Here is a 27,603-nt window from a genome sequence, read left to right as displayed (position 1 = left end):
GCTGTCTCAACAGAGAAAATAAGAATTGTTTGCATTGATAATTAGCATTTCTTTTTTCTTTAATTATTGCACATTTCAAACAGTTTTTTGGCACTTTTTGAAAGGCTGGAACATGTGTTTGTTTGAAAAGAGGAATAGAACCTCTGGTAGCTCACCTCGTCTCAGTTGTAGATCAGTGTTATAATCAATTTTAATTATTAATTATTCTTAACATAAAAGTTTTACTTTGGTTTTCCACCCCATTCCATCAGGGTGGGAGAGAGCGAGAAAGGAGAGTTTGAGCATACAGCTGTATCATGCTTAATTTTCAGCTGGTCTTAAAATCACTACATAGATCCTGTAGTTAGCTTGGAAGAAGGAGGGTTAACAAAAAGTGGAAACTCACTGTTACAGTTTAGCTTTCAGGATCTGAGGAAATTTTGCAGTACTATAAGATATTAAAAATTACTTAGATATGAGAAAAAAATCAAAAGTCCTACAGATGATGTAATTCATGCGGTAAGTAGTAGAAGATATTACAAATATTATTATAAAATATATTGCAAACCGAGCCTTTGATTTAAATTTCTTTAATCTAGCTGTGTGACAAAGAATCACAGAACCCCTAAATATAAATGCAGGATATGGGTGAGGAGGGAACTTGTAGCTGGGTCAGGGATCCATGTTACTCAGATCTAAGGGGTGGTATTTACACAGGTAGAAGTCATAAGATTGTCCCACTTATTGTGTTTTCAGGGCAAGTAGTTGTATGATGTGATGAGGAGATTGTCAGTGTTATATTACAGAAATAGGCCAAGCTATGTCTAGTAAGACAAGACTGTGTCAGAAAAATGTTCTGCACCTTAAGAGGCAAAAAACCTCTCGAAGCTGTTTCAAAGGTTTAAAAGAAAATAGCAAAAGGCCTGCTTTTCGCCTTCACGTGTGTCCTACTTCTGGCTAGGATAGAGTTAATTTTTTGCAGTAGTTGAGGAGGTATGACTAGGAGGTTTGTCTATATCATCTCACATTCATTGCCTGGGGTTGGGAAAAGGGACTCTTGCTTCTGAGAAGGATGTTCCTTCCAGTGGTAGATGATGTGGTGGGGAAGAGCTACTTGGTATTTGATTATTGTTGCAGGCTTTCTGTGTAGATCCTTTTGTTGTCTTATACCTTTTCCTATTAATACTGTTGCTATTCCTGTTGATTTTCTTATCTCATTGCTCTTTCTAGTAAATGGTTCTTATCTCAACCCATGATCTATGCCTTTTGTCCTCGCAGTTGCAGGGGGAGAAGGAAACAAGTGCGGAGTGGTTTTAGCAGGACTAAGTTGGAGAATATCACTGGTAAACCACAACAAGGTTTATTGTTGACTTGAGTAGCTATATAATACACTTTCTTTAACATAAACAATGAAAAACAGGACAGAGTTTGAAGTACTTGTGGTGTATTTGTGCCTTTTGTACTTAAAAGGAATCAGGTAAGTTTTCGTGAGACTATTGAAAAACTATCTGCCAAGTCAACATTAAACTTCTAAGAAAGAAGAGGTATAGCTCTCAGTGAAGCAATTGTTGTAGGCAACTTTTTGTGAAAGGAGATATGTTTCCCCAAGAGTAGCTCAGTTACTGTGGCAGCCAGCATTTTCACCTGTGACAAACCAGAAAAGATCTGTTGTTCCTGTACATCCACTTTGAATGAAGAGATGGCTGGTAGATTACTTGTATGGGATTATTCCACTAGGATTTGATCAGATATGTTGGTGTGTTTAGACTTTATCATTGTTTTGGGTTTTGTTTTTTATTTTTTTTTTTAAACAGCTTCCTAACATTTGTTTGAATGTATGAGGCTCACATGTTCCATCCCTTAAGATGTGTAGTTTGAAGGAAAAGATTCCTCTCACTTGATTTCATACATACAGCAAAAATCTGTGCATTCCAAAGCCCTTTAGGTCATGATTCATCTCAGCTAGTTTGGATGAGAGGAATTCCATTCTAAAAATGCCTATTTATTTTCTCAAACTACAGAGAGACTACTGAGCCATGATTTTAGACTTACGCAACTGTTTGTTCAGATGAATCCAACCGAAGACTGTCTCATAGACACAGGATAATTTGGTGTACCTAGTGATGCAAATCTCTTTTCAAGTGGAGTGTGATGTTGTTCTTTGAGTACATTACTGTCTTGAGACAATTTAGGCATTCATGAGTGGACACATGCTCTAGGTAGACACAAAGACCTATTCTTCCCATAACAATTATTTCCTACATGTTACCTCAAACCCTTTTTAGTTCTACATTTTCAGTAGCACTTAAGACTCTCTAGATATTCCGTATTTCCAGTCCATGTTACTGTTAGTTAAAGCTCTTTTAATGTAACACTTCTGTCTTTGCGATTCTTGGGAGCAATGGATATAGTGCTTTGACATCTTGAAATGCAGTTGTATATGTGGTACTCTCAAGGTCTATTTGAGTTTCACTTGAATGGACTGAGACTTAAGATAAGGTTTCCTTACATACTCATATTAATAAAAGAAGATTTTTAATGTGTTTAAAATTGTAAGGTTACAATCAGTATGTAAAAATATATGGAGTGAGCAATTATCTACGTTGGTAAATATTGATACAAATTGCTTGAAGAATGTAAAATCCAGCTTAAAATTTAAGTCGGTATACCCATCCTTTGATAAACTTAGAGGTTTCATCTCTGTTGGGCTGTTTAATATTCTCATGTGGCAAGCACTGTGAGCTGTGTCACTTGGGAATTTAGGGTAATACCAGAACAAAGCATTAGAAAATACAATGTAGTAATGTATTCTCCACTGGCAGACCAGGAAGCAATTTACCCAGAAGGTCTTTCCCAGCCCAAATTTAAACTTGCCTGTGATGCAGTGATTGTGAGGACAAACTTCTCCCATCAAAGGTCATCTTTTTAGTTAATGGTTAATACACCTACTGATGCTTTTTGTCTTCAAATATTTGAAATATTTTTTGTCACTCAGCTCTTCCTCTAAAAAATATTTACAGTCCTTTTGTATCCCCTTTCCCCCCCCCCTCTTTACCTCCTTCCCCCACCCCCAGTTAGCAGTCTCATTTAGTCAGTTGTCTCTGCTTTGCAGTCTCTAGGAGCTGTTGTTCCAGTCACATATTTGTTTGAATCAACTGATTTAATTGCAAGAGACTGCTCTGGACACAGATTGAATACTGAGGTAGCAGAGCACTCTTTGCAATCTTTGATCAGCACCTATATGTAATTTCTAGTGATGAGCATGGGGTTTACCTCAAAAGGCTGCCACTAAACAAATACTGAAATAATTAATAGGCAGCTTTTGAAGCACCTGTGAAATTGTCTGTGAGCATAGGTAAGAATTTTTGCTTTATCACTTGTAACAGGCATTCAGTTAAAAATGTTCTGAAAATGCAGCTGGATCTTTTATGCAATTGAGTTATTTAGAAAGTCCTGATAGATCAAGAGAGGATGTGTAATTTAATGTTATTCTTAAGTTTTAAGGATTTAGTTTTATCAAACTGGGGAGTATGAGTTCTTATTTCCAGTAAAATAGGGGAGGTGGATTTAACTGTTTCAGGTAAGAGTAACCGGTGAACCCTCAGTATGTTGTTTTTGTGTTTGAATATATAAATTGCTCAAAATAGCAACATATGTGAAACTTTGTGTACTCCTGTTTATCACATTCACAGCCTATGAACCTGAGAGAAAACCTCCCCTTGGGCTGCATTCCATTCATGGATGGTAGCAAAGTTTTAACATACATGGGGAATTGCAAAATACCAGATATATTAGTCTCAATAGAGCTACCATATATCTACATATTTCCCAAAGCCCAGGGCCTTTTTCTTCCTGGAAATTTTGTAAAGTTCACCAAAAGTGTTTAGTAATTTTTTTGGGATTTCTTATGTCTTGGTAATCTGGTTAGAACAATAGCTGTAAATGATTAAAACTCCCAGAAGATCGACCACTGCTCAGACACAGGTCAGCTGCATCTCTTTTCAGCATGCCAATCAAAACTTAAAAGCAAGAAAAATGAAGGCTTAATAGCTCCCTAGGAAACAAAATTTCAAAGGTATGTGAGCTCTCTGCTATTTTTGATTAGCCTTTCTCTTTCTCATGAGCCTCATAAATAGTTTTCTTGCATAAAGACGTTGCTTCAGTTAATGGGTCAGAGCAATTTAAGATCCATGTAGGTGTACTCGCATTGTTTGATTGGACTGTATTTTCTTGCTTGCTCTTTCCATTGTATACCTAGAATATGAGAATATGCTTTCTATATTCCCCTTGATTTCCACCTCAGTGTTGTCTTTCTTTCTCGTATTCCACCCATGTTTTTGGTAGGTTTTGAGAATATTTTCGTATCTTCTTTTTTAAGGTAGCTCTTCTGTTATACATGCAGAGTTATAAAAAAGAATACAAATATTGCCAAGTATTTAGCATGTAAATAAATAAGGAATATTCATTCTTCCTATTGTTTCCCAAACATTAGAAATGTAAAAGCTACACCATACTGTTTTAGTCTATTTCAGTAGTACAGAGGAACATTCAAAACAAGTTTGAATAAAAATGGAGAAATATTCTACTGAAACCAGAGGTCAAATTTATATAACTCTTCAGGTGGAATTTGTCCTTTACAGCATGTCTGCAGAAGTGCTGTAAGGCACAGTGAAATGTAGGCGTTTTATGAATCTCTTAAGAGACTGCATATGTAGCAGGGCAGTGCTGGGTAAGATAACCAAATGTCATTTGGGTCTGGTGCTCAGTTATGTACAGAGTACTGTGCATGCAACACAACTGTCATCCCTCACAACAAATCTTTAGGAGACATTATAGTAAAAGGCTAGACTGGACTATCTCTTAAAAATGTATTTTGTGTTCCCTTTCTTATGCTTCTTTATCTCTGATACTCAGTGGCAAAAGAATTGGATGATGGAAAAGGCATTCTTGTCTCGTACTGGTTCCAAGCCTGAAACAAAATTGTCATGTAATAGCAGCTCTAATTTCTGTAAGGAGAATTCAGCCTGTTTGATGGAGGTTGCTATGTAAGATAAAAAGAATTTGAGAAAACCAAAAAGATTTGAGTTGCTGTACCATTTATAATAATGCTTTCTGAGAATAGAACAGTCTCATATATATGTGTGTATATATACATAATTTTTAATTCATTTTTTCTAGTGCATTGTGTGCACCAGTGTTAATTTGTGCATTCAGTCTGATGATTTTGAGGCAGCTGGCATCCTTCTTTGCAGAAAAACATTGCAAGGATGTAAATGTTAGATTGCTCTTTATCTTTTTTTTTTAATCCATACAAATCTGAAAATAAATGTTTTAATATACGTCGACTAGAGCCAGGAACAATGCAAATGGTTGTAATTCTATCCTCACTGATAATGTGGTGGCTCCACATAGCATTCTATCCTGAAGAGGAGTTCTCCCCTATGAAGAAATGCAGAGGATAGGGTAACACCACTTACAGAAATAATACAAAATGTTTCAGCCACGCACTTAATAAAGGAAATATCATCTCTAGACTTGTCCTTATGGGGTCACTTTTTATCTGAGTAAACACCATTTCATTTATTAGAAAGAGCTGAAACACTGCAGCTTTTTGTATTGCCATGAATCAGGCGTGTGTTTGGAGCAGAATTAATTTTGTATCAGAATAAATAATTCTGTAGGCAAGCATCAGTGCTTAGAGATATTTTTTTGGCTCACCACCTGCCTTCCCAGACTGCTTTTATCTGGTGCAGACAAGCCTTTCTATGGCACTTCTATCATACATGTTTGCAGAGAAGAGATATTGGCTTCTTATTCTGAATGCTGGCTAAAATCAGTGTTCTCTGGCATTGCTCTCAAATCCTCCAAGAGTCAACATCATCTTCCTTTTCCGATAACTCTTTGTGTGCCTGATCATAATGTTTGAAGTTAGACCCATACAGAGACCCTTCATGCCTTCTCCCTGTGGAAAAAGACTACAAAGAAAGATAAGCTTTCATGGTTAGTTTTTAAGGCCATTGTGAAACTACTGTTAAGGGTAAATTATTAGAGCCACACTGGGGTGCCACATCACCTAGAAGTTTCATAGGAGCATATCAAGCCTGGAAGTTACATCCCTGGTATTCCTGACCTAGCTATCTTCAATGTGAAGCTGAATAATTTTGCAGAATGTTAGTGGTGAGCCTTATTTTTATTGCCTGAACTATCAACCTGGAGGACAGTGGGGCAGAGCATGCCTTGCACAAGATGTGCCCACTGCCAATCTCAAGGGAGTCAGGGTGTCTTGACACTCTCCCACCATTTCTCTCAGCAATGCTGCCATCCCTGGCATTGGTGGACCAGAACAAAGGCTGGTTTGTGTCTGGGGCTGGCTTTAGCTGTACACTGAGATTTACAGATAGCACTTGCTTTGGGTCCTGGCATAGACACTGTTGTGTTTGAAACAGGTAAATGGGTATTGTCTTCAGTTCGTTCTCCCTCCCAGCCCCCAAATTCCACATCTATTATAACTGCACATAAACTAGAAGGTCCATTTAAATAATGAGCTATTAGTACTGAAAATTGCTGGTTTGTCCTAAAATTTGCGCGGCATTTCCTATCAGCATACCCAGAAAATAATTTCTCTGTTTAGATTTCCAGAATTTTTTTAATAAAAACATAACTATCTTAAGCATAAAACACTATCAGCACTGCTTATAATACCCAGGATGCAATTCAGTAGACTTATCCTGTACACAAACAAGAAAATTTGAAAAGCACAAATTGCAGTCACAGTTTTATACCTAGAGCTGCCCCAAAGTTGCTTTATTGGTATGGCAAAAGCTGAGAATGTCCACGTGGGCACAATAGGATTTTGGAAAAGAAAGTAATCTGTTGAGTCTCTAACGTAGCCCTCATTCCCACCTTTGGCAATGATAACAACCACGGAGCAGTGTTTTGGTGTGCAGCCTCCCAGGCAGCCACTAGAATGCACCTTATGTGCTCATGTAGTTTTAATACATCTGAAGGTCAATGAGAATGGGAAGAAACCTAGGAAAAAAACTCATTATCTGAATTTTTCCTACAGCTGTACAGCAACTTTTTCATTGTAGATTTTGTAGAACCATTAAAACTGAAACAGTAGTTGCTTACAACTCACCCTCCCTGAACCTTCTTCTCGACCAGGTTGATTTGCAACACCCAGACTCTGTAAAGATATTTATGTTAACTTCCACCAAATTTTACCGAATGTGCCACTTAAAGGAAAATATTATTATTATTACTACTACTGCTACATGGAAAAAGCCTGCAGAGAGCTTGAAGATTCTGGTTGTTTTCTGAAAATTCTGTCAGTGTAAACTTATCAAGAACTATCTGTGTTGATAATAAGGGCAGTATAGAGAGGATGATTCTCAGAATATATTCTGGTGGTTTTCCCTACTAGTCTATCAGTAACCTGTAGCTTACAGTGAAGTAAAAAGTTATTTCAGGCATATTTCACCTGACTTAAGTCCACCTGAATTTAAGGCAAGTATTTGAGGTACTTAAACCAGAAGTTTCATCATCTTGAATGCTTTCTGTAGTTTCTTTAGAGGAGGAAGTCACTAACCTCCCCCCATCATCACAAATATTTCAACATAGTATTTTTCTCATTGTGTTGTTTAGCAAGAAAATCTAAGGATGTTCCTGACTTGGATAGCTTGTTCCACTTCCTTTAGGCCTGTGTTTGCACTGTTAAATGCATCTGGAAGACTATTTTACTCTAAGTGTCTGTAAATTATTAGAAATTGTTATTGAATGACTTTTTTGTGTCTGTTAAGAGAATAAAATAGTAAAAAAGCTCTAAATCATCGTGACTTATATTTCTAGGTGACCTAGTAAAAATCTATTATTTAGTGTGTGATCATCATGCTGTCTAGGACTCTGGATGTTTTATTCTGCGATTTGTGTGTATGTTAAATACCAGTGTAAAATGGTAAATAATAAATTGGATGCCACTGTAAAAAAAAAAAAAAAAAATTACCAGCTAAGAGCATTTAATTACCTGTTTATGTTGAAAAGGCTGAAGACCATGGAACAGTGTGCTGAATGGAACAAGCAAGAGTTGCCACCCTGTGCTTTGCATGTTAAAAGTAATGAGGGCAGCCCAAACAAAATTATTTGCATTCTGTCCAACTTTGGCTTGAAAACACCATGCAGTTTCACAGAATAGCTTAATTGCCTAGCATAGCTTAATTGCCAGGCATGGAAAGTAATAAAATTCACGTCTGACCACGAAATGAACCAGAGAAAAATCAGAGGAACTGCTGGGTTTAAGCAGCTTGGTTTTGACTTATCTTGGCTATGTAATTGTTATAAGCATAAATCCAGATGTTGATCCCTGCCAGCAGTATCTCATGTTTCATCTTCCTGCATCCTGGCATTATGGTTTTGTGCATTCTGTGGATCTGGGAAACTGTCAAATGGGGGAAATCACAGGTGGGGTGGGAATAGGCTGCACCTGAGAGTGATATCTGGCTCTGTCCTGCTGTGCATCAGATTCTGTGGAAACAGAGTGAGAAAAGCTAGGTGTGCTTGGGAAGGTTATAGCATACTATTGAATCTGATCTGCTTCTTAATCCAATAAAATCCTAAATTTATGGAAGATTTTAACAGCATAGTTTTAATGACTGCTTCCTATTTTATGGGCAGTTAATGCCTTAGTCTTGTTTTTTATTTCACTGACTTTCCCAGGATGCCCTAATAATGAATAGAAAAACGCTCTCTAAGCATCTGAGTTTACTTTGGTGAGCATGTTTATAATACACTGCGTAGCTGCAGGAGGAGGTGATTCTCAAAAATTAGAATAGCAAGCAAAATTCATTATATGCTGGTAAGATGTACCAGGCTAAAGTTGTGTTTGGGTAACAAGCTATCTGGGTATGTGTTCTCTCATATAGCATCTTAGTGTACAATTGTTTATATTCCTGCGATTTTCCAAGGCGAATGCATCTTCTGTTTAGTTATTTTTGGAAAGGACTTGTCCCTGTTGCTTGATTAGTCCTGTATTGCTATCATGTTCAATTGTATATGAAGATGAAAATAGGTAAGAATAGGTGCTTCACATTGTAGTGTTGAGAATAACTACAATTTTGTTTCTTGTTGGAACACTCAGTCTGGGGAAGAAATTGTATCTCATAGGGCACTGTGCTATCAGTGCTTCTTTGTATCAATATTGATCTCTTGATTTTGTCTCATTGTGTCTATCTCGCCCTTGTGTCTTTCTCCTATTTGTAACTGGATCACAATGAGAAAGCTTAGGGGTGGGATGAGGTATTTTAAGGAGGATTTTTTTGGTCCATTTTTTATTTAGTATTTTCAGTATTTTAGACAAATAGTCTTTGCTTTTCTCTTTCCTATATTTTTTTCTTTACATTGGTAGCTGGAATTCACTAGCTGTTCTGAGTTGAATACTCTATGCCCACAGTGATGTAGAGGGGAATGAATGGGATCATACGTTATTTCATCCTGCCAAGTACTAAATGAAACTCCAGTATCACTTAACAAAAACAAACAAACAAAAATACAACAAAAACAAACAAAACCACAAACCCAAACCAAAACTAAACAAAAGAAAAAAACACCCCAAAACAAAACCACCAAGACAAAAACCATGCAAAATCCACACTCACACCCCCCCTAATGAAGACAGGTAATCAATCAGTTACAGTGTGACAGAAAACTGTAAATCAATCTTGATGATTTTTTTTTTTTTTTTATCTCAACAGGTCTACAGTCAGGATGTAACCTCCTGTAAAATGGAAACCTGTGAAGAAAGATACAGATAGCAGTTGGAGTTAAAAGTGGTAGATGACTATTTCTCTTCTTAAGCATCAGCTCTTTAAAACGCTATGGTGATTTGGAAAGTCTCAAGAGTGAACTGCAAAGTTTTCCTCAGCTCAATCAATGCATTTCTTATTCATTTCTCCAAGTCATTGATGTTCAGAGATGGTGTGTGATGGAAAAAAGCACCATGTTTCTGTGTTTGTAGCCCCTGTTTTTTGGATTAGTTTGCTGCATTGCTGAACCGATTTCATTTTGAAGGGCAAGGAGTGAATGTGATGGATTTATCTTCAGAGATGAGCAAACATGGAAGGAATCCAGTAAGTCATAAACTAGAAGATCAAAAGAAGGTAAGATTGGTTTTAATTATACTTAATTATATTTGAATGACTTGCAAACTTGTTGATGACTTCTAGGAAACTGGAAATGAATATGCTTTTGAGGATAGAGTAGACTCTACGCTGACACAATATTGCAGTACAGAAAACTCTCTGAATTTTTCTAGCAAACTGTCTGTCAAAACCTGTACTTGCTGACCTGCTGATCTGAAGCAAAAATCTGACATCAGCCTAAGACAGTGTGAGATCATTGTTTTTTACTATGCATGTGTGGGTAGATACCCTTCTCATTCTGTTCTATGAGTAGTTCTGGATAATGTATTTTTGTTCAATTTTTATCCTTCAGTATCTAAGGCAGTTTAAGCATGTAAATTCATGCTTCCATGGTATGGGAAGTTCTTTCAGAAATCCTGCTTCTGCAACAGACTATCCTAAAAATTTAACCTTCTGTATTCATGTCCTTTACTTACTCATACTATAGTCTAGAAATATTTCCAGTGCCTGTTTCATGTACCTCAATTTGATGCCTTAATTTCTTTGGGGGATGATAGAAAGACCCGTGTTTTATTGGTCTTTTGGTATTACATTAATGGATTTTTCCTGAAAAAACGTTTTGTTTGCTTAGTTTTGTGGGTTTTCTTAATCTCTAGTTTATTAAAAGTTCAAAACACTCTAATTTTCTTATTGCCTGGGTTCTAAGGTAAGGCCTGCACTGATTGGCAGCCAGCAGAGAGAATGTATTCCGATGTACCATCTGAGGCTGTGGTGTGCTTCATACAATGCCTTAAAGTGAGATTTACTGGCCTCTTAGAGTTATTGCATAGGTTCAGTGGGACTGTCCAAATAATGTATTGAAGTGCAGGTTATCTGCTTCATTATTACACAGACTTATAATAAATGCTTTTGGCTTGGGTCACCTTTTTTTTTTTTTTAATTTTTGGTATGAATGTTTCTGTCTAATGTTTTAAATAATTTTGATCTTATTTGGGAAAAAGTAGAAACTGGTATAGTTTATGGACAACATAAAACAATTTTAAATCCTATAAAATCAAATACTTGGTTTTAGTGTCTCTGAGATTTGTATGTGTTAATCTAAGTCATTAAGTCATAGCCGATAACCCTCTAAAGTGCAGAGAATTGTAGGAAATATACTATGCTAACACACGATGAAATTATTGCAGAAAACATATTCAGCCTTTGAGCATTTTTCGTGTAATGGAGAAGAGGGAGAGGTATATGATAAAAGATTATTAGTTTACAGCATGGGACTTTCTCCACTTTATAATTCCCACCCTTCTGTGGCACAAAAGAAAAGCTGAGAAATGTTACATTAATCTCACTGTCTGGTGAACTGTTTTCTGAACCATTATTTTGTGACCTGGAACCAAGTATGCTTGAGTCCCCTTTTCCTCCAATCCCCCTCTTGTTTTAAAAGAATTTTTTTCCCATCATGTCTAATGCCTGCAGATTCACTCCTAGACACTAACTCTTTGGATTGCTTAGGAGGAGAAGGTTTGTTTCAAAGAGGATCTGTTGTACCTCAAGGTCAAATCTTTTCTTTGAGCTAGTCTGTAGGTATTATATCCATCTGTAGAACTATGCAATGACCACCAAAGGCTCTGCAGCTGCTAAGAGACTCTGCTTTTGTGCTGTGGCTGATGCTGAAGAAGTAAATGTGATGATAATAAACAGAAGACTTGTTAGTTTTCATTTCCTTCAGGGATCTTTACTAGCAATTGAATATCACTCGTATGCTAATATCATTATAGAAGGCTAATATTAAAAAAAAAAAAAAGGGTTTAAAGGTGGTGGTGAAACATAAGAAGTGAAACATAAGAAGTAGTAGTTATTTGGCTCTTTTTGCTGCATTGTCTCTAAAGCAAAATTTTAAATAAACAGATCACTTTAGGAAATATTGTCTGACTTACTGGCTGCCATGGGTCCTGTAGTTGCCCACTACCTGGATCAAACTAGGCAAGAGTCAAGCTGAATTTCTTGGATGCCTTATGTCCTTTCAATAAATAAAAAAATACTGTATTCTTGAAAGACTCAACTGTTGTGTAACGGTAGAATATATTGTTACTGTTTTCTGCATGAGCAATTTAGGAAAAAAGTCAAATTGAGAAAAAAAGCTCCATATAAGACTTCTCAGGTAGTTTTAGAAATGCAGACTGTGCTTTGGGATGTAACTTGTCTAATAATTTTATAGCTATGCTATATATATAATAGCGTAGGGTTATTTTTCTGTGGTCTGGATTTGTGTCTGAACAACTATATTTAAATCATTTTTCATATTACTAGTGTGTATGACACTCAAATATACTCCTTGGCTCAAAACCCATCAAATGCTGTCACCTGCATTTTAAATAGGTGCATACTTCTCTTGTGGCTGCAGAACTGTCAAGTTCCTTATCCTTCCTGTAGCTTCAGGATGCAATGACATTTTTATTGATTTCTGCAATAGCCTGCTTATGTTTGTGGGACTGGCAGGTGTTGCTGGGCTGATGCTCACAGTCTAAGATGTAGCTTAGTCATGAAGTGTGAGCTTTTGGTAGCCATGTGGAAGCAGTAGTCTGATTTTTGTGGCTGAAGTGTTGGGAAAAGGAGGGAGGCAGGCTACTAGTGCAGAGAAGGAAAAAGGTTTTAGAAAGACCATTGTAATTAATTTGACCTCTTACAGAAAACAGGCATAGGCCTTCCTTCTACAAATTCTTCTATCTGGATGCAAAGCCTCAGGAAACTGGGAATGAGCTGGAACAGGTAGTTCTGGGATGTCCATCATTTTTATCTGCCCAAGGGCTATGTGTCCATGGTATCTCCATCCAAAAGATGCCTTTTTTCCTCCAGGCTTGATGTGCCAGCCATGCAGCTTCATCCATGTAGAGATTTCAGGTTAAATGCTGTGCTTCAGCATCTGTTTGCCCTTTCCACAGTGTACTGTGATTTCTTATTTAGTAAGTATGATAAAGCTAAAGGCTTTAGGACAGAAATGTCAATAAGTAGCAGATCTATATATTGCTGTTTACAGTATGGTGTGCAAGTTCATGATTTTAGCACATCACAGAGAGAGCCACCAACTAGCCTTTTGAATAACAGATTTCTCTAGACAACTTGTTGCAAATAACCATTTTAAAACCTGAAAGAGGCTGTCTTTTCTATCTGCATTTCACCATTCAGAAGGGTTCTTCTGTTTTCAAAATCAACATTGCAATTTGTGATCTGCCACATACATGGTTTATGCTAGCCAATCTGCGAAATGCATATTCAGAATTTCCTGACTACTCCAGTTATTTAATTTTAATGTTTTCCCTACAAGAAAGTCCCATTGTGGCCATTTCTTTGACAGACTATCCAGGTTATATTGTATCTTCAAAAAACACCTGCTTGCTGCAGGCAGGCAAAGCCAAGCCTTAGAATGATGCTGCAGCTGTGGCCCTGCTGAAGTCTGGCGGCTGGGGGTGGGAGCCTGACGGTGGTTCACTGTGGGCGTGCGGATGTCTGCGAGGCAGCACACAAGTAAACAACACAGGTTGCTGTATCCTCAAAGATCATTTATGTACTTGATCATGCATAAAGCTGTAAAACTGTTTCAGAATTATAAGAATGTACAAAATGCTTCCCAGTAACAGTAATACTCTGTGCCTTAAAGGTTTGGCATATCTGCTTTGTCTGCCAACTAATTTACTGCTTTCTGTTCCACAATGTCTAGGGTGTTTCAGACAAGCCCTCTGAGTCCCTGTCCTGACACATACTAAAAGATGTGTGCCTGGATTTGAAATCCATTATGCAGAATACAATAGGAGTGATATTGTTGCAGAATTTCTTGTTTCCACAGTAGGAGACTTTGTGCCTTTGCTGACACATTTTATCCATGTCTTGGAATTCTGCACACCCAGAATTCTTGCCATGGGCACAGGAATAGTTTTTCATCACATTTCTTTTAAACTCTTTTGACAGAAGGCCTTGATCCTTCTGTTTAGATATGGATCCAAACCAAATGAAAATGGAGGGTAGTTTTTAGCACTGCACCACCTCCTCCGCAAAGATATATATGAGAAAGCTAAATATGAGAAAGTATAAGAATCTCTGTTGTTTTCAGAACAAATGACGTTGTTTTCTTGTCTTTCTTTTGGTAGGCAGATGAGCCACTTTACTCGGAGGGACTTTCAAATAGTCACCAAGGCTCTGTTACTGGGCAATAATTAAATATAATTAATTAGCAGAAATAACTAAACAAGCTTTGTCTAGTGTTAGATGTTTTGCTGATCTCTCTGGTAGCCATTTGGAGTTTAATTAAAAGTCCAAGAATCAGTCAGATTTTGCTTGATAGGATAAAATAATAGTTTACTGTCAAAAGCACCAGGCAGTCTTGATATGCAATCCTTTAAAAAAAACAAATCAAGAGAGAGGGTATAGAAGGGACAGATATAACAGGAATAATCAGCATGTGCACCACACTGTTCCTCCATCCCGTCTCCTTTGTCCTAGTCAATATTCAGTGCACGAGACAACATTTCAGGAAAATCAGATGTTGTCCTCACGAGGCAGTGGGGCCAGAAGCATAATTTGTTCTCCTGAACACTCTTCTACTGCTGTGTCTGTGCTCCCCATTTTCACACTTCAGTTCTAATTTTTATGACTAAATCTGTAGTCATCCAACAAGTGTTTTGAAAAATAATGACATGAAATCTTGCGCAGGCCAGAGTTGTTGCTATTCTTGTTTAATAGTGCATTTTCATTTGAGGACCTGGGATCTGAATGATGTTGCTTTTTATGTGAACGAGAAGGTTGATTTCTCCCATTTTGTTTCTATTTCTCTCCGAGGCTGCTCTGAGCTTTCTCTCCCTTCATGCACTCCAGCCCCTCCTACACATATATACATATACATGTATATTCTGTGCAGCTCTTGTCCATCTGCTCCTCTGTGTCTGTCAGGAGATGCTTTGCAAACAGCTGGAGGTCTGCAGATCTGCTGAAGAATCAGTGATTCACTAAGCTCAATGTTCACTCTTATCCTGTATTGCACAACAACTGGCAGGGATTTTGTGGGGTTTTTATTAGGATATATATTAAGTGTTTTAATCAAAAATAGTGCAGCAAGGGAATGGTGAGGGGTCATCAGGGCTGAGGGAAGATATTTGTTCCTTTTTTGCTTTATTTCTTCGATACCCTAGAATTAGGCACAGATAAGAAGAGCCAACACAGCTGATAAGAAGAAATGGACTGTAGGGATAAAACTACAGTTGCTTTTTTATATCAACTTGTCATAAATTACCTCTGCCATTCCTTTCCTTAAGCTTTCTCCCTCCATACTCCATGTGTTTTCTGTTTCAAAAGTTTTGCTAGAAAGACTTGAGTTATCTCCCTGCCTATCAAACCTCCCTGGGGCCCCACCACCTGACTCTTCTCACTTTCTGAAATTGTTCTGTGCACACTGCTAGGGAAGTTCAAATTTAAAAAAACAACACACAGTCTTAATAAATGGAATTAAATATCATTTTATGAAATATGAATCCCATATTTAATAATGTATAAAATAAAGTCATGTCCTCTGCTGCATATTAACAGGGCTTTTTCTTCCTTTTGGAGAATCACAATGTAAATAAGATAGTACATATTTCTCTTTTATACTTTTTCATTGCCTTCCCCAAACCACTATTTGCAAGAAAGACTTGATTAAAGGGAAGAATTTTGTCCCAGTGCTGCACCAAAACAGCTAAAAATTTAAATACTGATTAAATTAATTCTTTTCTTAAAATGATACTGGCTGGCTGTTTTTTTTATATTTTGTTAGTATGCCTCTGTTTTGTAGATGGTTGCTTTCCTTCCCAATCACTATCAGTTTTATCTTATAGTTGCTGCTATCAATGTGTGCCTGATAACTGAATAAAACTTGGTTTTATCCAGGAATACTAAGTAAAAATTGTACAGGGTGTCATCACTGCCTGGTTGGAAGGAGATCAGCTGCTTTGCAGCTGTTACTGCTGGCAGATTTTTGTGTAATCAGATAGCTGAAATGAGTGCTATTCTATATGTATGTATACAGCATGGCTTGGGATGTGCACTACAGAGTCGAGTGAGAGAAGGCGGTGGTGTCTCATTTGGGTTGGTTACTTCTCTCCCCACTGAACAAACAAACAGACTGACTGGTCTTGGTCTTCACTTAGTGCTAAAGGCATAGTTTTCAATTTCTACCAGTTACATTGCAAAGGTAGATTTAAGTGTCCTGTCTCAAATGGTCTTCTCTGTTTCGGAATAAGATACAATGGCTAAGAAGCAGAAAACAGTGAAACTGATGGAAATAGTATCTCATGATTATACAAGGTTCTCTAGAATTCCTTGAAGGTTACCAACTACTTGCACAGTTTAAATATGTCAAGTATAAAAGAAAATAAAAGACTAAAGGACTTTATACTATAAATCCTGTTTTTTGATTGCCTTTTTTAAAACAAAGTTATTATTAGCTTCAGTACAAAAACATTTTAAATGATAATAAATAGCTAAGCAAGTAAATGAAGCTTTCTTTTTTTGTCGTCTCTCTACAGTGGCATTGCAAAGCAAGGAAATCACTGTCATTGTTATTTAGTATTTTCCTGCTCTTAGCATTTTTATCTTTCAAAGTGTTCTGAATAATATTTGTTTATCTGCTTTTGTCCTGAAATCATCATCTTGGAAAATCTTACGTACTTCAAGGATGAAATGCTGAACTAATCTGCAACCTTGTCCTATCTTTTATCTTTTAAGAAGGAGCACAAGCTTGAGAAGCAGTTGCATACAACACTATATAGTGGAGAATCTGAACCTGGCCTTCTAGCTGATCCCTTCTCCTGCACTGTGACATTGTCTCAGGAATTTTATCAGCCAACTTCATGAAGATCATACCTTCAAAAGGTGCTTTGAGGTTTCTGCCGTTTGAAATCTCATCTTCGTGATAGTTTCCAAAATAAGTGCATTAGCATTCAGCTATCCTTCTTGCTGATTTTGAAAATATTTTCCTAAATTTTATCGATTATCCTGTATCAAACCACACATTTAGAGGAAATGCCTATTTTCTTGTTCCCCTTCTCTTGAACTTGCACTTCCTATGGGATTCTTCACTATGTTGAACAGGCTTCATACAATAAAGATTAATAAAAAATGGCCAGATTTCCTCCCAAAATGTTGGAAGAAGTAAGTAAAAATCACTTGAACCTTCTGCTTATTCCAGTTCTGGACTAGATTTGAAATCACTAGAGCAATGTTGACATGGATGCAACTAAAGCTTTTTTTTTCACTTTGATAATTTTTCTACTTTAAGTGAAAAGAAATGCTGTGTTTAGGAAGTATTTGGGGAAACCTGTTGTTGTTATTTTTACCACATTTGCATTGAGCTAGTTTCTTGAAATCACTCTGTAATGTTACCTTGAGATTTAACTGGATCCTAAATTCAGGTCAAGGACTCTGCGGCTTCCTAATTATCTCTGCAGTCTGGCAGTACAAGTAAAGCATTATAAGTGTTGTTGAATCTGTATGTCACGCAAGGAAGTCCTACTATTTGCTTCTCTAATTCCCCTGGAAGGCTAATTTTTGAAATTGGAAGGAGAAGCATCTGCTGCTACTGTATCAGAAGCAAATAAGTGAGGGGCTGTACTGCAGTGTGCCTTTGTGGGAGGGATATAAAGACCTCTTTAAGATTGCATTTTATAAACATTAAAGCAAGAAGTTTCTTGTGAAACTGCATTGTGTGTCTGCTTGTAGAGCAGAGTTAATAACCTTTTAAACTCATTTTAGATAGGCCTAGCCTAAAGCAATATATGACAGGACAACCTTGCCTGGTACTGTGGCTTTTAGCTTCTGAATAAAATTATCTGGTGGAAAATTGAGTGATTGCCAGCAACAATTAGTAGTCCCAAATTAAACTAGTTCTTGTTTTTTTAGATACGATATGTAAATGCACACTCTGAATTGAGAAAGTGAGAAAGGGTTGTATGAATGCAGAAATGATGCACAGAAAATTTGAAGCCTAGCTTCTACAAATGAGATTTTTTCCTAGGATTTTTGCATCCTTGCTAAAGGAAATACATGTGAAAACCTTCCCAAACCTCAAAACCTGTAGAATTAGGGACAAGGTATATTGTGAAGGTTGCATTAGTTTGTCATGTTAATTTTCTACTGCACACAGCCCTCAAATATGAATCTCTGGAGTCTGGGTATTGTACCAGAATGGAAGACTATGCTTTGCTACACCGTAACCTAAAGTGCCAGGGTGCATTTATGCTGTGGTCCAATAAAAGAATACTGCTGGGAAGATGCTTCATTTTTATCTTTTTTAATGGCTAGGTGCTGATGTTGGCTTTTCTCCAGTGCTCAAGTACAAAAGAATGCAAAGGCAGGGAAGTACTCTGGAAATGGTTATCATTTTCTTCCTTCCTTTCACAGCTGGTTACTGGCAAGCACATACACATCCATTTTGGTTTAGATGTAAGTATATGCATACATACAAAGTAACATAGTTACGCTGTGTGTTTCCGGCAGGTAAATGAGAAAATCTCCTCTGCTAGAAGAGAATAAAAATCTGATAGAGCTACTGAGTTTAATACCAATATTTCCTCTATTTTACATCTATGTTTTGTATTTTTTGTTGTAGTTTTTTCTGTTGGCCTTTTGATTGTGTTTTTTTTATTTACTTCAGGATACTCTACAGTTAGTTAAGTAAGCCTTAGAATATTCTTTTTGTAACGTGTTAAGTTGTAATAAAATTGTATCTCAGTAGGCACTGGTGTATGCAAAATCCCTATACTTTTTTGATATTAGAAGTCCTTGATGTCTTTTAGAATTCTCAGTATTGGGCACAGAAATGTTTCTTAGTGGCACTTTTTCCTAAGTGACTGAATGGGTGAGGAACAGCCCGTTCCAGGCTGAGGGACAGCTCCTGGAATACAGGGATATAGCAAAAGTTTGTAGCAAAGCAGCTGTTGTACCAGTTTAACATTTATCATTTTTGATGGAAAAATAAACCTGTAGTTGAAATGCAAATCAGCAGGCTGTCTTTATTAGTTGGGCTTTTGGTATTATTTCTTTTGCCTGCTTTTCCTTTCCTTTTGTTGTTACTGTTTTCTCCTTTCTCTGTCAGGAGTATTCTCATTACTTGTCATGTTCCCTTTATCCTTGCTGCATATTTGTTGCCCTCTATCTGTTTTGTTTTCATTTTTCTTCTCCTCAAATTACCTCAGCTTACCACTTTTTTCAGTATACGTGCATATAAAAACATGCAGGGAACTGTGTATGTGAATATGCATGCATGAGCATGCATACCTGCATGGATATTTGTGTGTACAAGTATTTTGAGTGAGTGCTTCTATATAAACTTGTAATACGGACAGCAATGCATAGGAAAATCTCTAGTGTAATTGAATGTGAGAATGTTTTTCTTTCTCCGTAATCCATTTGTTTCTTGTTTTTTCTGGAAAATACTGTCCTTAGTGCAAGGTCTTTGCCACACTGTGAATCTGTGTGCACATCTGTGCAGTGCTTAGGACAGGAATCACAATTTTGTTCCTGGGTCTCTTGAGTTTTTTAAAACAATAGTAGTAGTAATTATATGATTTAATATTTTCTTTTTAACTGGAATTTTTTGTGTGGTGGTGGTGAGAAATTTGTGTATTTACTTGCTTCCTCTGATAGAGCCTATCAGTGTTCTCTATCTCAGTCAGAAACGTGGCCGTCTTAGCCCTTGATGTGTGAGGTGCAGCCTTAAAATACTGCTGATCCCCATGTCATCTGACTGATGTGCATTAAAGCTCCTCCTTTGTCTGAATCCCTGAATTAATGCCACTAGTAAGCTGTATAGTAATCCATGACAGGGAGTAGTTATTAGTGAGTATGGTGGAGGCACTGTACCAATAAAAGAGGACTGGGGGGAAGCTGCCAAAAATATTTTTTTGTTGTTGTTCTAAATTGCCTGATGTAAACACTGTGTCCATAATGTGTAATTTGAAAGGGATAATTTTCAGCAGGTGCTATTTTTGGCTTGATTGCAGAGGTCAGGTGACTTTGGATTTATTGTTGGCATTGTAAATGAGAAACAAAGGGAACCACAATGCACAAACACTAAGTGGTTTTGCATTATAACCTCTAGAACACTAACAAGTACCCATAAAGCAGTAATTAATGTGGCCCCCATTGGTAAGCACCATCTAAAACCAGTTTTTACCTATGGTTATTGCAAAATATGCTCTACTGTCTTGAAGACATTTCTTGATGTGCAGTGATTGAGATATGTAATGACTTCTTGATTGCGACACCCTTTTAAAATTATTTTTATTTTAAATATGTTGACTTCTTGAACAGAAACTACTTTATACTCCTGTAATTTTTGATGTTGTGAAGGTATGTGGTGGGTTGACCCTGGTTGGATGCCAGATACCCACCAAAGCTGCTCTATCACTCTCCTCTGCAAATGGACAGGAGAAAAAATGCAGCAAAAGGCTAATGAGTTAAAGACAGGGAGAGGTCACTCATCAATTACTGTCACAGGCAAAACAAACTCAGCTTGGGAAAGTTAGTTGAATTTATTACCAGTCAAAATCAGAGTAGGATAATGAGAAGTAAAATAAATCTTAAAAACACCTTCCTGCCACCCCTCCTGCCTTCCCAGCTCAACTGCTTCCCCCAAGTGGCGCAGGGAGAAGGGAATGGGGGTTATGGTCAGTTCATCAAATGTTTCTCCCACTGCTCTGGAAGTGGAGTCCTTTCCCTGCTCCAGCATGGAGTCCCACCCTGTTCCGGTTTGGTCAAATTTAGAGAGATATTCTCTGAGAGAAGTCACGTCACCACCCCTCCCCCACCAGGTTCAGGAAAAATAAATTTTCCTCGAAGGAAAGCGAAGGAGATAAAAACTATTTATTTAGCAAACACACAGGAAAAGGAAAATAATGCTAAATAATAAAATCTTTTGCTGTGAAGAAAAAAACCTGGGAAAGTGTTCCAGTCTTCCCTTTGGTCTCCTTGGAGCTGGGGCTTGGCCCAGGGCCAGGCCCTCTGTGCTCAGTGGAAAGTCCTCCCGATGTGCTCTGATACTGAAGCAGTCCAGTAGAAAAGGGAGAAAATCTGAAATTTCAGGGAAGGAAAAAAGTTCAACTCTCAGTCTCTCTCCGGAGAAAAAGAAAATGAAACAACTGGCCAAAAGCTGACTGGAAAAAAAAAACCTGCAAGCCGGGTGCTTCCTCGCTCCCCTGCTGCAGCTGGAAAAAAAAGTCTCTATCTCTGTGTGACCTTGAACAAGCTGCAAACTGCTTTGAAAAGGTTTTGCTCAGTTTTTCCTTCCTCCTCTCAGGCTCAGTTTAAAGGCATAGAAAGGCACAAGAATTAATGTCTGGGCATAGGGCAGTGATATGGGATACACATCATAAAGTCACCCCAAGACACACCCACGGCAGACAGTCCTCCGTGAACTTCTCCAATGTAAGTCTATCCCATGGGGAACAGTTTTTCATGAACTGTTCCAACATGGGTTCTGTTTTACAGAGTGCAGTCCTTCAGACACAGCTGCTTCAGCCAGATCCACCACCATGTCACAAGTTCTACCGGAAACCTGCTCCAGCGTGGGCTCCTCTCTCCAAGAACCCCCAGGTCTCTGCTAGTACCCTGCGCCGCCGTGGGCTTCCTTGTGCGATCACAGCCTTCTTTCAGGCATCCACCTACTCCAGTGTGCCTCTACTCCACAGGCTGCAGGTGCATCTCTGCACCCCTGCTAACCTCCGTGGCTGCAGGGGCACAGCTGCTCCACCATGGTTTGCCCATGGTCTGTAGGGGAATCTCAGCTCAGGCACCTGGAGCACATCCTGCCCCTCTTCCTTCGCTGACCTTGGTGTCTGCAGTTGTTCCTCTTGCATATTCTCACTCCTATGGAATAACATTTTTCTCCCTTCTTAAGTATGTTATCCCAGAGGTGTTTACCTCCCTTTCTGATGTGCTCGGCCTTGGCCAGGGGGTCTCTTGGACATCAGAGAAGATTCTGGAAGCTTCTCACAGAAGTTACCCCTGTAGACCTGCTGCCCCCCTCTACCAAAATCTGGCCACACAAAACTAATACAAGGTAGCAGATCAATATTAAGTCACGGTTCTGGAAGGCGGTAATTTAGTTTGCCTGAACATACTCTATATTTAGAGTGGCACAATTACAGCTTTGTGAAACATCATTTTTATCTGTGTTATATAGTAGATTATTAATAATATGAATATTCCTATTGCTGTATGATAGTTGCTGTGGTATCACTTTTAGGAAGGATGTTAAGGTTTAGGCAAAAGACTGAAGGTCTGTTTCTTTTCTAGCTTTGTCAGTTTTCTTTGTACCCTCAGGGAAGTTGCTTAAGCTCAGTTTTATTCATCTGTAAAATTAAAAGATCCTCTGAATCATTTATCATATAAGATCCTCAGATTGAAGGTCAAATATGTTTACCTATATATATAAATATATATTTACCTATATATATAAATATATACATATTTAAAATAAATATGCTGCACTCCTGGTTATTTGCATTGTGGAGTCTCAGTCATGAATCAGGATACAGTTCTGCTGCTGCTGTAGGAGTACAGTAAAAAAAGACTGTCTGGTTTAAAGATCTTACAGTTTGCTTGTAATATCCCTTGATTTCACTCTTGTATTTAATCCCTAAGAGATGAATGTGTCTTTTTCTTGGTAGAATGTGATCTCTTACACAAAAACACATGTCATTTAGAAATATATGTGAGAGAGGAGGGAGAAGTTTGTCTACAGAAAAGAAAGAATACGCAGGCTTTTTCTTTGTCATGCTCACCAAAATACTTAACATGCCTTAGCTGTTACTGCATTGTATCTCTTTTTTTATCCTAATTTCCTAAATATGCTCTCAGGAATACAGCCACCTGTTTGGCTGTGCATTATATAGGGGAATACTTGCTTAATTAGTTCCATTTAGGTGATAGCTAAAGTAGATGGCACTTTCTTGTCGTTGTCTACTGCGACATGGCTACTTCTTGCAATGCCACTTCTTTACGTATTTCCAAATGGTCACATAAAGAAGTAATTTCAAGAGAACCAAATGGATCAGTCAGAGAAGTGGAAGATAGAAATAATAGAAGAAAATTACAGGATTTTCCTAATCACTTCCTTTGTGAGTGTAGACAACTGGGATTGTGTTCTTTTTTGAAAGCAGATGGAGCTGGTTACAATTTGCTCTGGAGTAGCACCAGTCCTGCTGTAAAATGAGACTTCTGGCTCAAAATCCAGAGGAGCTCTGTTTTTTAAAAATGCACCAGTAATGCAAGCTGATTTTCAGAATTGACACACATACAAAAACATTAATAAAATTATGCGTGAAAGAAACACTCATGACCCATAGCTGTCTGTTAGGCATTAACATTACATCAAGATTTAATTTGCATCTCTTGCGGAAAAGGAGTTCAATATTCCTTGCTATCCCATGCGCAACAGTAATGAGCTAAAATGGTATGTAAGCATTATAAACAAAAATGATCCCAAGAGCCAGATTCCTAAGTGGATCTGTAAATCAAAAGTGCCAAAGAGTGATTATGGAGATCTCAGAGTTCAGTTTAGTCCATCATAAGTAGAAATAGTGCACGTCTGCTTTGCTCCCCTCTCCTCTCCCCTGGAGCTTTTGTTCACTTTTGGTTAGCATTGCCATAAACAAACTATTAATCAGTAAAAGAGATGCAAAATACCTTTACCAGTAGTTAGTCTTTTTCTTGCCCTTTACTTATCTGTATGTTTCCATGAAATGGTTAAAGCAAAACGAGTCATTCCTTCATAACATGTATCTAAAAATCGTGGCCAATCCAAATTTGATCTGTCAAAAATCTTGTGTTATCTGGATATGTCACAGCTAGAAAGAAAGGAGGAGTTGTCATTCTGCTAATGTAGAACAGCTGGCATAACAGACTCCAAGTTGTGTGTTCCAGGAATTAATTTATTACCAAGGTAAGTTGAGTCGCAGATTTTAAACTGTTAAATTTTCAGCTCTGGCTGTGCTGCTTGCCTGGGTAACAATAGAATCTCAAAGGAGATAAAAGGGAAACCATGCAACATATTTCTAAGGGGTGCTGGTCTTAATTTTTATTTTCCTCCTCTGTAAAAGAGTTTTCTGTGACTGAAATTGATTGCTCTGACAGCTGCATAGGGAAACCAAAGACTCTCCTGTGTGGTAGTCAGCACATGTGTATTATATGATGCTTTTTGCTTTTGTATCTTTATTATTTTCTCTTAGGAGGATTTTTGGTAATAAAGCAACAACTGAAGCCTCATTAAGGGGGAAAATAAATCCACTGCTGCTATTTAATATTTTCAAAAAGCACTTGTTTCTTCCTATCATGAGATCCTTGTGAGGGGAAAAGGAGAGGCAGACACTGATCTCTTTTCTGTGGTGATCATTGAGAGGACCTGAGGGAATGGCCTGAAGTTGTGTCAGGGGAGGTTTAGGTTGGATATCAGGAAAGGGTTCTTCACCCAGAGGGTGGTTGGGCACTGGAACAGGCTCCCCAGGGAAGTGGTCACAGCAGCAAGCCTGACAGAGTTCAAGAAGCATTTGGACAATGCTCTTGGCACATGGTGTGACTCTTGGGGATGGTCCTGTGTCCCTGGAGGAGCTGGACCCGATGATCCTTGTGGGCCCCTTCCAACTCAGCATATTCTGTAATTCTGTGAGATATTGGTTGTTAATGTATTTTCAGAAGGCTGAACCCCATTTTTCTTCTTACTTATTGCAGCATATATTTGGGAATGCTGTGGATGCCATATTCCTAGGTGTACATCACTTGAATCATGAGGGTTCTAGTAAAGAAAAAGAATAAAGTGTTCCTAGTTCTTTATGGTAACCCCCCCCCCCCCCCCCCCATTTAGATTTGAAAATTTCTCTGTGTGGTTTTAGTGCCGTGTAAGATTTTTACCATTTAATAACATAGGTGGTGATTGAAGGGGCAGGTACCATTTGTTATATTTGCAAGATACTTTGTGACTATCTTGGTACTGTATCTGCAAATGTATCCTTATAGGTGCTCCAGGCATGTGCCATGAGGGTTTTTAACATCATACTTCTTAAAATCAAATCAGTAGCTGCATATGAATTTTTAAAAGAAGTGTAGTATTCCTGGCAATCTCATGGTTAAGGCTGTGCTTGGATTTACATTACAATACTTCACAGTTGTACTCTAAAGGTATAATTACTCAGACCTCTAGGTAACAGTGGGAATCTTTCCAATGATTTTTGGCAGGTTTTCTGTAGAAAATTTTCATTTCAATATTTGATGGAACTTCTTTTTTTTTTCAAGAGAAAGCATATTGGTTTATTTTTTTTCTGTGGGTTTGTTTTTTTTTAAACCCACCAAACAACCCAAAACCAAAAAAGCAACTGGCCCAAATGTGTCTAGTCACAGTATGTGAGAGTCTCAATCCCCATCAGTTGCTAGTTTGTGTGTGCATGCAGACTGTGACAAAACTTGGGCCCTGGGGTTACATTAAAGAAGTAAGATATTTGTAACTCTTAACTTTGTTGAGAATAACCTAAACTCAGTTTATCAGACAAAGGCCTGTCAATCTGCCAAAGCTACTGCAGGGTCACTGAAGTCCAGACTCTTTTGTGTTACCTCTCGGAGAGCATTAATTAACTGGATTTCAAGAAAAGAAGTCCTAATAACAAAAAAAAACAACACCCCGCCCCCCCCCCCCAAAAAAAAAAAAATTCCAAAAGTTAGAAAATTAGCTTCCTTAATGGCTTTGTTTTTAAGGCAACAACGCAGATTGCTTTTAAAGACTGAAACTCTTCCAAACCATGTTTTGTCTGAATGAGGCCCTTAAATGAGACTGACTCTTTGGACCAGGATTGAATTGGTTGAATTGCCTCTAATGTTGTTTGGAACAAACACATACCATATCTTTTAGAGGAAACATTTTAATGTTTCTTAAAATTCTTCATTAATGTAGTTTGCTTTTTGATTTAACAGGAGGTCCAGAAAGCAGAACATGTGCTGGCACCTAAAAATAAGATGATACTCTGATTCTACTTAAACATTATTTCTCCTATAGTCACTTTGCTGCTGAAAATTTATCAGATTTCCTCAGATCTACTGTCTGTTATCCTTCCAGAGCTTCCCATCTTATGATTTAGAGTTCACTGTTTCCACATGCAGTACACCCAACCTGCCTTGTTAGAAAAGAGCAACCTGTAAGTTAAACCTGAGGGGTTGACATGGGGGTCTGGGTGTTACCAGTACTTTTCCAATGGAGTGGGCTGGGGGAGAATACTGCTTATGAGTTACCTGTGCTCTGTATTTTCTGGGGTGCCCCATCAGTGGATGCCCCACAACACATCTATCTGGTCCTGTGTCTTGGTGTGTAAAGTCTTTTTAAGAAGATAGACAGTGTCGATGACAGCAGGGGGAGCAGCTTTTCCAGTCATTCCTCCTCTTAAAAACACTGCCTGTTTTTTTTGTCAAAGGTAGTCTAGCTATTGGGTGGAGGATGAAGAAGGTGGATGAGAAATTTATTCTGATGAGGTTTTTATTTGTTTTTAGAATTGTGTGGAAAGATTGTTATAAAAGTGCATATACAATGTTCAGGATAGAATAATAAGACTTATGACCTTAGAGGCAACTATAATAACTCCTTATATTCTCGATACCAAATCAAACTTTTTGTACAGTATTTTTATTTGGTTTGTACTCTGATACTTATTGGGCTTGTTTTATATCGTGGTTATTACATTTTATTAAAAGTGTGAGCTTTTAGCACCATAGAAACTCAGTTTCTGAGTAGTATTACTTTGACATTACCTTGGAACAATTCATGCCACCAATATAGAATCAGCTGCTGCTTTATTTTTCAAATACACATGCATTGCATGCTAGTTTTGAAAACCCAACTGCAGTAAAGCCCAGAGCTTTGATGCTAAAAATTATTCTCCTCATGAAAATGCACTGGCATATTAACGTTTCTGGCAATTTCAGATACATGCAAATGTCAGGTTAATTTTTTCTACTTTCACAGAGTTTGGAATTGGGGTTTTTGATAAGTTGTAAGTGTCTCTGGGTTTCCTTTCATATGGAAATAAATGCCGAAGATGAGAATATCTGTTCTACAGTTTCATGAAGCTGACTCTTCAGATAGTGTGGCTCTAAAGGCCACTGAAAAGAAAATTAAGCAGTAAATTATCAGGGAAAAAGGATATATTCTATTCCTTAAATGAAAATCGAAAGAAACTGTCATTAAACATGCATTTCATGTCTTTATCTACAGCCTGGAATTTTCAAATAAACTTTTTTTTTTTAAGTTTATTTTTTATTCTTGATAGAAATAAAGAAGCATCTGATTGTCTGGTAAACTTTGAGTGGGTTGTGAAAAGAGAATTTGTTCTATTAAGAGGCAATGGAGACTTGCCTTTCCTTGCAGTTTACTACTTTTTTGAATCACAGATGCCTATAAATGTACTACTTTTAATCCGTAATGTTGATA

At 37.7% G+C, this 27,603-nt stretch overlaps 1 protein-coding gene across 1 annotated transcript in view; it reads left to right on the top strand.

Moving 5' to 3' along the window:
* Positions 1-27,603, top strand: part of NAV3 (neuron navigator 3) — a 524,494-nt gene that overhangs the window by 122,535 nt on the left and 374,356 nt on the right. Inside the window, exon 2 of the mRNA XM_042017696.1 lies at positions 9,726-10,130. Coding sequence (XP_041873630.1) covers positions 10,059-10,130 — 72 coding nt within the window. The 5' untranslated portion in view covers positions 9,726-10,058. The remainder of the gene's footprint in view (positions 1-9,725; positions 10,131-27,603) is intronic.

Source organism: Corvus kubaryi, unplaced genomic scaffold (assembly GCF_017639235.1).
Source record: "Corvus kubaryi isolate FWS band 111438036 unplaced genomic scaffold, C.kubaryi_AGA036_p1.0 137, whole genome shotgun sequence".
Classification (NCBI taxonomy): Eukaryota; Metazoa; Chordata; class Aves; order Passeriformes; family Corvidae; genus Corvus; species Corvus kubaryi.
Note: the sequence above shows the minus strand (reverse complement) of the source record. Positions and strands in the feature narration are given on the sequence as shown.